The following is a 14,265-nucleotide window of genomic DNA, read 5'->3' as shown; positions in this document are numbered from 1 at the left end:
AGGAGACACGAGCCTCCTAAATGCAACCACCAGAAAATATGTTGATCGTACTTTTGGAGTTAAACATACCCCAATGCACACAATGATGCATCTCGACAGTGTTTAGAACATGAAAAATCTTACATCATGAAGAAATAATTATGGATAGGTCACTGTCTCCTGTTTGTTACTGGAACACAGATCCAAAGAGAACATTGTTGTAGATCCCTAGAACGGTAGCACGAAGACAGAGAATATTGAAAGAGAAGAAATAAAAAACGCATGCAACCCTTGAAGAGTTCAATGGTGCCTAGGACAATCTAGCATGAGACAAATATTCAATAAATATTATCTTGAATTTCTCACCAAGTTTGAACAGACAACAATTATTTGTTTCTCCAGTAATGCTGCCGAAAAGATAGCCAGGACCTGCATAATTATAGAGGATTAAGAATTTTGTAATATATAGTAGCCTAAAAAACAAAAGAAACTGGTAAAAGATCGTAATTCCAAACAACTCATTTTTAAAAAACTGAAAAAAGAAAGAGGTATATGTATCCCCACGATGAGTCAAAAATATTAACTGAAAAAAATTGTTTGAAGGGTTTACTCATTCTACTCTGCACCTTAGGCTTAATCTTGATGACATCCATTACAAGCTTATCCAAATCAATAGGTTTGGTAATTCAAAAACATTTTGAGTATAAGAATTCTGTAAACAAGAAATAGTTTCTATGATGCTTTGACTGCTGTAACATGTTTAACTTTTATAAAACTCTCCTTCACTAGTTATTCTCTTCCACAGACAGACTGAACTCTATTATTAAAAAAATTGATAATATCGGGAAAATATTTATATTTGTTTATATTGGCACATCAACTTTATTTGCAGCATATTTAATTCAATGTTTCCTCTCTTGTAGTATTATGAATATGAGCTGTTTACATGAAGGAAAGCTCACACTTTCAAGTGGAAGGACACCACAAATTGTTGCTACTGTCCAAATAGATAAAGCTTGAGCCTCCTCTTCTGCATCAAGTGTGGCCTGAGCCTGAAGCTCAATTTCATACAAAATTACCAAACATATAAGTCTTTTGAGTTAGTAAAGAAATAGTAAAAATCTTTAAGATGTGAAACTGAATGCATCTAAACTGCCAAGCAGTGTGCATGAAAAGAAGAGTGGGTTTTCCTGAATCATCCTTAGAAAACAACCAGAAATACCTCAGCAATCTCCAAGCTAGTTCTGCGAGATCTTAAATTGATAGAGCTTCCAGCAGGTTTCAACTCTGCATCCCCAAGCCTATGAAATTCCAAAGGCTCTAAGTGTTCCAATGGTTGGAAAACAAGGGATGAACCTCGAATAGGAAGTGGGAGCTTGTAGTATTCACAAACAATCCGCAAACAATGATGATTATTGGCCTGCAAAAGTTTCAAGCATCAGTAAATATGTCAACAGAATTTATGATCTCTGCAATATCAAGACAAATGTACCCTCATAGGAAAGCCAGAAGTACCTTTGCCCAAGTTAGAATTGTATCAGAAGCATTAGTTTCTGGTTTCCCTGAAGAACAAGCCTCGTGTTCATCCTCCTCATCATCCAAACTAAAGCTTCTAAAATGCTCCTCATAACTATTATTTGTAAATATTTGAATACTGTGAACAATTGACAGCTTCAGCAACATGGTATGGGTTGATCATAAACGACTCAAGGTAGAGTTTAAAAGCATTTTGACATTGACAAATTATGATCTTAAGAATTTATAATATTATAAAAAAATGTTTAAGGTATTCATTCTAAGAAACTAAGTCAATGATAAAATAACTTTTAAAAGTAATTCTTTATTTACTAACAATGATCAGCAAATTTGCTAAACAGCATTCTCAATTCTGCAAGAGAAATAAAAACAAGACAGGATCTGCAGTCACAACCAGATTTAAGACCAAAAGTTTCATGACTTTCATATGGCATGAGGTAGAATCCTTACTATAGTGTCAAATGTGGTGGTATACTACATATCATCTCATGTGTTAATTAAAAATCTGAATATGTCAGTGAGGTTAACACATGTTCATGATCTCATACCTGCTAGATGTTCATGATCTCATACCTGCTAGATGAACCTTGAATCTCAGGGCATCCATGCCGAACATTCCTATTGAGAATAACCTTGGTAGCAGCATTTTTATTTACAGTGCCTTGACCTAATCTGCACGTTTTGATTTCTTCCTGAGGATCTTGTTTCTCTTCACTGCACATTTGTTCAGACACCTCTGATTTGGTATTGAGCTGTAATACCTGACTTCCAAAATTTGCCTTTTCAGTCTCTTTTGATTCATTTGGATATATGGGAACTGTATTTTCACTTCCATCAAAAGAAGAAATTGCATCATAATCAGATCCAACATTTGCAATGGCCTTGGTTCTTTTGACCAGTTCCTGAGTTGCCACCTTCTCTTCAGTCATGATTGGTTCACTTATATTGTCTTCTTGACCAAATGTATCATTAGATTTATGTGTTTCTTCTTTGTGATTGGCTTCTGATGTAAAACTCAACTTGCTGACACTCTCTGTTATCCGTTCTAACCTTTCCTGAGAGAATATACTGTAAATTTAAATAAAAAGTCAGGAACACAAAATGCATATTTTATAAAATTACAAACAGCAAGAAAATTGAAATGTTAAACAACAAATCATCAGTAACTGCATGGAAAATAAATGCTGAAGACTTTCCTAGCAAAATAGTATTATTCAATAAGAACACATGTGAAACACATTTCAGGAAAAAAAATGTAAGATGCCCATAACATATGCTTATATCTAAGACTTTACCAGGGAAGGCATGTACGGCAAGATTCGAGTATCAATTCTGATTCCCCTTGCTCTACCCACCCCCAAAGGACACTATCACAATTTGTGTTAAGTGGATAATCATCAGCCATTCATGATACAAACTATAATTAATAGTTGGATGTCATTCTTGGCCTCCCTTACAGAACTGTAAAACATTCTGAGGAAGGCATCTTAATGGGTTGTACTAAGGGGTCAAATCTCATTATTGTACTCAGCAGGCATATCTTAACATCCACTTATTATCACTTATAAACAATGAATATTTAGTAGGATTCTACTTGTTTAACATGAGGAAATAATCAAACAAATTCTAAAAGAAATGCAACAAAAAGTGCTTACAAAGCTGGCATACTGTCTAGTTCAACATGTAACAATGTAATTAACCCTGGAGGAATAAAAAGGATTGCTGTCAGAAAATCATCAGTACATACTCTTAAAGACTCTGTAGCTCAAAAATTTTAATTTTTTCTTGATGCAAAAATTTTGGAAATCTGATTTTTATTTTATTTTCAAAATCAGCAAAAATTGTGGACTGAGTCAGACAAACATGATCATGCAAAAATATTGATTCAGAACAACAGAGGTGATTTTTGACAGCAATGTAATGGCCTCAGGATTCAAATTTACATCAAAACAAATAATTGTTCTCCAACAATTACAAGAACCCTAGCATATGATACTTATGAAACAACAAATAACTAAGTCGCCTATATTTTAGTTGTTGGGGTCAGTATCTGTCATTCTGGGTTTTCCTTTGAACATGGTCTTCATGGACAATGGGAACCTGAAGTGAGACAATGTGATTTTGTTTTCTATTTCACTTATTGAACCAGGAAGAAGTTTTTGTAAAACCCTTTTAATGTAAATATAAAATAATTAAGCAATAATAAGCACCAACCCCTTGGGATGCAACAAGTTCCTTGATGAAAGGGTATATTGGCAGGGTACAAAATAAGGTTAGAAGAGATGTAAAAGATTATTCTATTCATCGGGGTAAACAAGCAGAGATATGTCCTAAAGACATCAGCACAACAACAGAATTAATCGTATATGCAGCAGAGTGATCTATGTAACAGTAATAGTTTTTTAAATTGTGGTGGGAAAATTATGAGGTAAACCAAAAGAGGGCATCAAGCAGATCGACCAAGGCCTAAATTTAATTAAGGAAAGAAGATCAATACAGGAGACGTCTGGTATAAGATATTAGAAATCATATAAAGTGGAACAGATCAGATTAAGATCAGAGCTATTCCAATTCTCTGTGGGGGAAATATTAAGTAAACCAGATTCAGATTGGAGTTATTTCAATTTTCTGTGGGGAATACTAAGTGATCTACAGAAGGGACATTACAAGTGATCTCAGAGCATTGTTCCCACCAGTCAATGCAACTTAGTCCAAGAGCTTTAAGGGCTCTACAAAGAGAAAAAGTTATTACAGCACCTGAAAGGTGACCTCTCAATTCCACAACCACTGTAAAATAGAGAGTGGAATGAAAAAGGATTTGTTTTGAAATAAAATTTCTGAAAGAAATGGACTTGTCAACCTTAAAAGGATTCAAGTGGGTATTGCAACACTAGGTTGAAATTAGAATCTAAGGGAACATAAAATAAATTCACAGATCACAGAAATAGTCATATCCATAGACTAGTGTAAAAGTTCATAGAAACAATTTATTTGGAATACCAAGAAAAAAATTTCCTTAACATATAATAATGATGTTTCTCTTTGTGATATTGTTATCAAGATTTAACTGTGTGATTTTGAGTCAAACTCATCGACTCATGTTTCATAAGGAGTGATTCAACATGAATCCATCTCTCATGAGTATAAATGGAACACTTAGCACTCATTGGATCTAGGAGATGCTCACAGGGGTGAAGCACCAGGACTTCTTGGGAGGTCAACCATCCCAATACTACTCCAGCTTGAAAGCACTTAACTATGGAGTTTCCTCCATGGTTAAACCCAAAGCTTGCAACCCCATTTGCAAAACCTTCGCCAAGTGTTGTGCCTTATGAACCATTCATTAGAAAGCCACTTAAGCTCATCAATTGATAAGTAGGAGATAATTTCCATAGCAAGTCAAATTGTGATATTGTTATCAGGATTTAAATGTATGATTTTGAGTCAAACTCATTGACCCAGGTTTCACGAGTAGTCATTCAACATGAATCCATCTCTCATGAGTATAAATGGAACACTTAGCACTCATTGGATCTAGGTGATGCTCACAGGGGCAAAGCACTGGGACTTCCCGGGAGGTCACCCATCCCTAGACTACTCCAGCTTGAGCGCGCTTAACTACGGAGTTTCCTCCATGGTTAAACCTAAAGCTTGCAACCCCATTTGCAAAACCTAGATCAAATGAGTGCTAAGTGTTCCATTTATACTCATGAGAAATGGATTCATGTCGAATTCATGAAACATGGGTCAATGAGTTTGACTCAAAATCAGATAGTTAAATCCTAATAACATTATCACAATTTGACTTGCTATGGAAATTATCTCCAATTTATCAATTGATGAGCTTAAGGGGCTTTCTAATGAATGGTTCATAAGGCACAACACTTGGTGAAGGTTTTGTAAATGGGGTTGCAAGCTTTGGGTTTAACCATGGAGGAAAGTCCGTAGTTAAGCGCGCTTAGGCTGGAGTAGTACTAGGATGGGTGACCTCCCCAGAAGTCCCAGTGCTTTACCCCTGTGAGCATCGCCTAGATCTAATGAGTGATAAGTGTTCCATTTATACTCATGAGAGATGGATTCATGTTGAATCACTACTCATGAAACATAGGTCAATGAGTTTGACTCAAAATCACACAAATTAAATCTTGATAACAATATCACAATTTAACTTGCTGTGGATATTATCACTTGCTTATCAATTGATGAGCTTAAGTGGCTTTCTAATGAATGGTTCACAAGGCACAACACTTGGTGAAGGTTTTACAAATGGGGTTGCAAGCTTTGGGTTTAACCATGGAGGAAACTCTATAGTTAAGCACTTTCAAGCTGGAGTAGTACTGGGATGGTTGACCTCTCAGGAAGTCCTGGTGCTTCACCCCTGTGAGCATCACCTAGATCCAATGAGTGCTAAGTGTTCCATTTATACTCATGAGAGATTGATTCATATTGAATCACTACTCGTGAAACATGGGTCAACGAGTTTGACTCAAAATCACACAATTAAATCCTAATAACAATATCACAATTTGACTTGCTGTGGAAATTATCTCCTACTTATCGATGTTTCTCTTGTGAAAGAAGCAAGTTAAAGACAAATGCAGTCCTCTAAAAATCAGAAATAAACACAACACCTTCTTTATAATCAAATAGCTTTGTTGGAGGCTAGGATTATTTTGATTCAAAACATGTGTTTTGAGTAGAAAATGGAATGTTGATAACTAAAGGAAACTCAACCCCAGATTATGAAGAGTGAAAGATATCATCTCATACAATTCTGCAGCAAAAGTATTTAAAAGAAATAGTAAATAACCCATGAAGTAGGTCTGATGCAAATATTCCAAATCAATATTATCTAGCTAATCTTGGAAACTTGAGCGGCAACTCGAAAAAAGTAATAGAATTATAGAAATGAAAATAAAAGTGATAGAATTATAATAATTAAGCTTGAGGGTTATGTCAAGAAGGGATCCCCCTAATATGAAATGATGCTGAGCCCCTTTTTGTCTACAAAAGAAATGAGAATCATGGCCTAACAAGAATAAATGAACCTTCATCGGTATGAGGAGAAGAAAGATAGTAAATAGAATGTAGGCACCCCTTATCCCATCTTCTTGAACAAATTCAAAATAAAAAAAGAAATAATCCCTGGAAGTTGAGACTTAACAGTAGCTTTGAGAACAAGGTTAGACACCAAGGAAACTCCACTGGCCTCAAGAATGAGAGTGTAAATCCTTGCTCCAATAAGGCAAAAGGGAAAACAGAACTATAGTACATTTGCAAACCAGAAATAGTATATGGAAGGTTTCCCTAATATTGTTAATGGAGTTTGTTGAATTTTGTAAATGATAAGTTTAGAACTTGAAAAGTAGAAATAGCAGCAGCAAAAATGTTGATGTTTGATAGCTTTAGTTGAATAAACTATAGTGCAGATAAAATATAATAACAAATGAATCTCTCATAAATTTTAATAATATATATATTATATCTCACAAATATTCATTTGTTATTATATTAATTTAATATTAATGAATAGAGAAGGGACATGTCTATCCATATCTCATCCAATATAAGAGAGATCGCTGCTCTTGGAATGCACATAACAAGAAGGCAGTGCTGTTACATCTGCAAGCGATCCTAAGAAAACCAACATAGTACCAGAGCCAAAATCTTAAGTGTTTGGCACGCTTGATGAGAGTATTATGGAAGCTGGAAATGTGTGAGGTTGGGAATCAAAATTTCTAAAACTCACCTTTTACCATTGTCTCTGACAGGGCTCAGCCAAGAATCAATGGCTCTGGAGAGGTGGACAGTTGCAATCAATTCCAGACAAACAGAAATCTTATAAGGAGGCTAAGCAGTCATTGATAGCAGAAATACAGGGCTGTAGAAGAGTTCAGGTCTGTGGCTTTCACACAAGCCCTATCAAGTGTTGCCTTGAATCTATGCAAATACCTCTGCATCTGGACATATGGTTGTAAGTAGATACTGTAATGCTCATAAGCTTGACAGAAATTGTATGGTATCATCATGAATCATATGTTGAACTGTTCTTTAATCTGCAATAAATTTTCTAAAGGTTCAAGCTTTTCCCATTTCAAACAATACACTCCCTGGGGTGACTGGTATGGTGCAGCGTATAATACATTGACTGGTATGGTGCAGCATATAATATATTGACTGGAAGAGAACCAAATATTTGGATAAATATATCAGGCACTATAGATAAAGATGGTCTTATGTCTTGGCACAAGATTTTCAAACACTAGGTGCCAGCGAAGACATAACTCAAAGGCACAAGACATGGCATAGAGATTTAATATACAACTCCTATGGTTCGATTTAATATATCTGAAGAGTAATATTGTATAGTGTTCGGTTGAATTATTTGAAATTGGGCATTTCATTGGTTGAGACCTCTCGATAGTAAACTAATACTTCAAATGGTTTCTATCATAAGTACACACCAATTCATATCTATTGCTTGGTGGGTCATGTGTATCTGTCTGTTGCAGGAAAACTTGTCTAGAGACTTATCAAGTCTAACAGATGTGAAATCACAAGCATCTTTCCAAAGTAACGATTGACACAGATAAATACTGAAGTGAATATAATCTTGATCAAAAGAAATCAACTAATCATTGATTTAAAATTTATAGAAAATCTTATACCACAATGAATGACATGGAACAAAGGTGAAGATGTGGAACAAGGAACAAAAGCATCAGGCAAGACATGGGCCCATCATGGTAAAGTGTATAGGTATATAAATATTGTTGTTATTCTTAAATGTTATTATTGTTATATATGAATTTATAATAAGAATGACATTATATTTACATATAAATTAATTTGGTAAGTGATAGTTGAAAAATTTAGATTAAAGTACACATTTCAATTAGAATGATCTTATTATGCAGAATTATTTATTATTCTTGAGTGTAATATCAGTCTTTCTCTTATTTTTGTATTTCTATACAAGCCAGTTGACTTGATCTTTTCCTTCAAGATTGTTATTGCAGGAAAAATGATATCAAATTCAGAGGGAGTCTGACACTTTGTTAAAGGCAAGTTCGGATAAGAAGTTCAGAAGATTGATGTCTAAAGGGAGTCTGAAAGTCCATGTGTGTGACTACATGGTTTTAATGGGCCTACCCCCTATGTACATCACGAAGAAGTGACAACTTCCAAATGATTATTACTTGTGTTTGCAGAAATTATTGAATGGTGACAATCTTGCAATAATTTAATTCTATATTATGATGGATATCTTACGATGTCTATGCAGATCATGATAGATTATACTTTGCATGGTCGATGTTCATATGGTAAGCATTATGAGAATGCGTGTGCACATACCTTACGAACATTTTGAGTACATGGTGAATGTTATGCAAATTCATGTTCAAGAGGCCATTACACAGAGTACTTGGTGAATAGCATATGAGCTGACATTCAAGAGGCCATTACTCACAATACTTGGTGAATATCTTGCAACTCAAGATTCAAGAGGCCACTACTCAAAGAGCACATGGTGAATGTCATATGAGATGACATTCAGAAGTTTATTACTCCCAATTTCATTACTCAAAGTATTTGGTAATATCATATGTTGATATTCTGGGGGCCAATACTCATGATAACAAATGTGATATCAAAATGTTGAATATCTTATCAAAGATATTCTTATATTATATTGAGGTAATAAACAGTCATGTGTTTATCCTCCCTAGCTAAGAGGGAGTGTTGATGTTTGATAGCTTAAGTTGGATAAACTATAGTGTAGATATGTGTGTGTCTGTGTAGGTGTGAGATATTATATATATATATATATATATATATGAGATATTCATGTTATTATATTAATTAAATATTAATGAATAGACATGTCCCTTGAAGGTACATGTCTATCCATATTTCATCCAATATAAGAGAGATCGCTGCATTTGGAACACACATACCAAGAAGGCAGTGCTATTACATCTGCAAAGCGATCCTCAGAAAACCAACAAAAAATAATAAATATTGCAGAATGTAAGACAATTATGAAAGCTAAATTATATAAGGCTTGCCAGTTTGAGTGGAGGAAGACATTTAAGTATTTTACAGATTGGTACCAAAAAAAAAGACACTGAAAAAAATAAACTTCTAAATTATGCCACTTGTGGGATAAGAAGCAAGATAGACTACCCCAAGAAAGGATCTAGTTCTTGTTGGACATTACTGCCTCTTGTGAGCTAAATGATGAACTGATTGTACCAAGAGATGGATCTGGTCCTCGTTGGATGTTTCTGCGTCTTGTTGTCTAAGTGATGATTTCATTACACCAAGAGATGGACCTAGTCCTAGTTGGACGTTCGTACCTCTTGTGGACCAAACTCCAAGGCATGCAACTTGTCACAATTGAACGTTCCTACCTCTTGCAAGCCAACTGAATTATGTACACATATTCATTTGTCTACTCCATGTTTTATGTATGTTTCATATTTTGTTCATGCCTGATATGTTTCCAGCATGCCTATTCCATGAATCCCTACGGTTATTGCTTTGGGTTGATCTAGAATATGAGAATAAAAAGAGTGAACCAAAAGAGATATTAATTTAATGAGGAAGAAGCATTGCATTTAGAGTCAGGGATGTGCATCATGTTTCTAATCCTCTTCTCAATTTTTTGAAGGTTTGCCCTTGATTTATTCCGAAGGAAGATCCATAAGACCAGCCAAAACAATTTTTATAATTACAACCAATGAGAGAAAACATTACTTCAGATTACCAACCTTGTAAATTTCCAATCATTGGTCGATGCAACTCACATTGAATTAAACACTAACAAATATGCTGTGGGATATTATCAAAGTTCCACAGTAGAAACTAATTGTATCACCAAGAATATATAAGGGTTAGTGTAAGGATCCTCACACTGACAGGATTGAGTTAGAACTGTCATTTCTTGAGGGCAAGCAATATAGGGAAGGGTAGACTATCAGGTCCTTCCCAAAAATCAGGTCGCAACACAAACTACACTTATAAATAGCCCTAGATCTATGCTAAATAAACCCTACTCAACCTTAGACAAAGAGATTTAAATTGTTTTCTAAATGTCATTTTTATATATATTTACAAGAGGGACAACCCTCTAAGAGCTAGCGCTCCTTTGTGAGAGGGAATAAAAGCAATAAAATCCCTATAGTCTGCCTTGGCCAACCTCTTAGGGAGAAGTGCCCATCCTTGTGCAAAGAAGCTTTTATAAAATGCTTTTTAATGCCAAATATTAAGTAATTAAGCAAAAATAAAGACCAACCCCTTGGGGAGTGACAAGTTCCTTAGTGAAAGGGTGCGTTTGTCAGGTATAAAAGAAGGTTGGAAGGGATGTAAAAGATTATTCACTTCACCAAGGCAGATAAGAAAGGATAAGTCCTGAAGACATCAGCACAACTGCAGAAATAGTTGTAAATCCAGCACAGTGATTTATGTAATAAAATTTTATTTGTGGTGGGAAAATTATAAGGTGAATCAAAAAAGGGCATCAAGCAAATCAACCAAGACCTGAATTTAATTAAGGAGGGTATTGCAAGCATTTTTGCACATGTGGTCAGATTTGTAGGGATAACAAGCAGGAAGAGTTAGCGCAAGAAATGCAGATCAGCGTTTAGTAAGTTGAGGATTGATTGATCCAGCTTCAACATAATGAAGATCACTAGAGGGAACCCACTACAGATGATGGTAATGTTTGTACTACCATCTTATTTAGTGAATTGAGGTTTTTATTGACAAACATTATGTGAAACTAAGTCTCTCCATGAGGATGAATTATGTAGAGACAATGACATAATAGTTGAGGAGACTATACATTTTGAGATGGAAGAAAATAATTAAGTTGGAGCAGCTGAAAAAGAATATGAATCTAGCATTCAAGAACTAGACCAAGACGATGTTACTATAGGGGCTGATTTGAAGGACCAATCAAAAAAATTCAATTTTAGATGATGACATTGGAGCATATAATTTGGAGGATAAGCCGAAAGTATCAAATGATATGATCATCACAGCCTTGGTGTATTTTCATTGTTTACCGTACTGGTAAAGTAAATGAACGCATACAGACAATAGAACATGAACAACAAAATTATATTCGCAATAGTAGATGAATGATGCTTTACAATGATCCCAAATGGGATATAAATACTACCGCCGAACCTTCCCGAAGGAGTCCGTCGGCCACAATTATTCTATCCGCTACAAACTATTTACCGACGACGTCGGCTACAGAATACAGAATCACCGCCGAACCGTCGGCTACAGAATACAAAAACACCGTCGGACCGTCGGCTACAGCATACAAAAGCACCGCCGGACCATCGGCTACAGAATACAGAAACACCGCCGGACCGTCGGCTACAGAATACAGAAACACCACCGGACCGACGGCTATAGAATACAGAAACACCGCCAGATCGTCGGCTACAGAATACAAAATACCGCCGGAACCATCCAGTTGGCTAACACCATCCCCCCCAAAAGAAAAGTCGTCTCCTGACGACTGAAAAAATATTTGAGACAAATTAACAAACAAAATACATTAACAGAGTGACTACAACAAGAAAAATCTGCTTCTGTCACATCACTTCCACATTCATCCCGTTACAACTGTAGCCTCCGCTAACACAACACTGTCTCCTCAAGCTGACCTTGATAGCCACCTGTGCTGCTTTCTCTGTTTTCAATTCGTCGGTACCCTGAGCCAAGTGTCGCTGCACTGCCTCCAACTGGATGATCAGCTCCTCCCGAGCTCTCTACGCATCCACCAAGACAGCCTCACAGCCAACACCTGCTCCCACTGCCTCTGGTACACAGAAAGTCCATGCCTGCAACAACTTCAACTCTTCTCAACTGGTCAGACTGCCACGATTGATATCCGCCACGACTGGGGGTCCAGGGGGCAACGCCCCCGGCAGGGTCGAGGGTCAGCGCCCCGGGTGCGCTCCCTGTCGCAGTACAGAGCGGGGTCGAGGGGTAGCGCCCCTCACCGCCAAGACCAAATTAACACTTCGCAACCCACACAGAAATGCACGGATCACACCATTTTTGTCATTATCTGCCGATTCTGCACTCTTTTTGGCAACCACGAATGCGTCCCCTTCCCTTTGGCATCATCTGTCACTCATTCTGAACAATTTGATTCTGTCGTCGTTTTTTTTTTTTTACTGCTTCCTCTACAATCCACCGCAAATCCCTCTGCACACAGAAATTCTTCTCCATATTTGCCGCCAACTGACTCTTCCACGGCTTCCGCTTGCCTGCTGACTCCATGCAACAATGACTTATTTCTTCTTATTTTGTTTCCTCTGTTCGTTATAAAAAAAATCTCAGCCCGCGAAAGAGGAGAAGAGAAATCTTAATCAACAGTGCTGCCAATTAAACCAATACTTGCCAACAGCTGTGTGTGATTGTCCCTCCTTTTTCTGGTATTTGAATTCTTGCAACCGCATCATTTGCATTTCGAACCGTGCTCCATGGCCTTTTTGTCCTCACCAGTGGCCTTCCTGTCGTCACCCACGACCTTCCTGTCCTCCTTGCGGCCTTTCTTTCCTTTCTCGCGGTCTATGTTCTCCTCACCGCGGCCCATTCTTCTCCTACCCGCGGTCTTTGTTTCCTTACCCACGAACTATTCTTTCACTGGCGATTAACGGCGAGGATTTTATAAAATATAATGCCCGTGGGGGCTCTCTCTTCTTTTTTCTGCCGGAGGAACTTATGCTGTCAGTCTTCCTCCTTTCTCTGCCGGAGTAAATATGTTGCGAGGCTTTACACTCCGCGGGGGTCTCTTGCCCGTGGACCCGCGGGACTTTAAGTGCCCGCAGACAGGCAGTTGCCCACGGGACTTTCAGTCCGCGGGCCTTCTAGTCAGTTTTTTTTTTTTTTTTTTTTTTCAAATTTTCTTTTTCAATTTTTTTTTTTTCCCAAAAGAAATCAAATAACAGAGGTACCTCCATTTTGCCTCCAGGCGTCGCCATTCTGCAACGACAACGGAGTCAGCTGGCCATCCTGTGACAGCGATGGAGTCTTCCTGGCACCATATATTTTGAATTTGGATCTGTTGATTGCTGGAGGTATCTTCTGCCCATCCAAAGTTGATAATCTGATCACTCCATTGTCGTCGACCTTCCGAATCTGATATGGTCCAACCCATCTGCCCTCAAACTTTCCCACTTTGATTTCATTCTGACCATCGTACGCCTTACGTTTGTTCTGTGTCACCCCCGTCGCCCACTGTGCCTGCAGTCGTCGCGCAACTGGATTATTTCCTTGTTGTCGGTGCCCTTCCACTAAATTTATGCTGCGGTGTAACCTTTTCTTTCCGCGCGGTCCATTCACCATGTATCAGACAGTGGGATTTTTTGTTTTTCTGTGTTCAGACTGTATGTTCTTCCCCTCAACTTCAGCCATGGCAGCTTTTCCTTCTTCCACTTCCCTGCATTCCTCCAGACATTCGTTTTCCTCCTTTTTCTCATCTTCATCGACCCTTAGCATATTACAACTCGGAAAGAGTTCATAGTCTTCTATCTGCCAGTGGTAAAGGCCATTCACCGAGTCCAGGTCGTCGTCATTCAATCCTTCGTCAAGTCTCAATACTCCCTCTTCGTCTAGTTCCATTCTCCTCTTTGCTTCGTTGTCACTTTCGCCGTCACTCTCTGAATCTGACGATGCTGCCTCCTCACCGACCATTTGTGTATGCAGGTCAATTGTGAATCT

General features: G+C 37.4%; 1 protein-coding gene across 5 annotated transcripts in view; it reads right to left on the bottom strand.

Moving 5' to 3' along the window:
• Positions 1-14,265, bottom strand: part of LOC149573129 (DENN (AEX-3) domain-containing protein) — a 325,899-nt gene that overhangs the window by 137,419 nt on the left and 174,215 nt on the right. For all 5 annotated transcript variants that reach the window (XR_016360042.1, XM_089814310.1, XM_089814312.1 and 2 more), the window contains 5 exons: positions 2,089-2,583; positions 1,495-1,633; positions 1,202-1,399; positions 942-1,031; positions 346-408 (listed from right to left, as the gene is read on the bottom strand). Coding sequence is in view for 4 of the 5 variants with exons in the window: in XM_089814310.1 (XP_089670436.1) it covers positions 346-408; positions 942-1,031; positions 1,202-1,399; positions 1,495-1,633; positions 2,089-2,583 (985 nt within the window). In the remaining variant the exon portion in view is untranslated. The remainder of the gene's footprint in view (positions 1-345; positions 409-941; positions 1,032-1,201; positions 1,400-1,494; positions 1,634-2,088; positions 2,584-14,265) is intronic.

Source organism: Cupressus sempervirens, chromosome 2 (assembly GCF_028749045.1).
Source record: "Cupressus sempervirens isolate cs-2001-9-10 chromosome 2, ASM2874904v1, whole genome shotgun sequence".
Taxonomy (NCBI): Eukaryota; Viridiplantae; Streptophyta; class Pinopsida; order Cupressales; family Cupressaceae; genus Cupressus; species Cupressus sempervirens.
The sequence above is the reverse complement of the archived record's forward strand: the minus strand, read 5'-3'. Positions and strand labels throughout refer to the sequence as shown.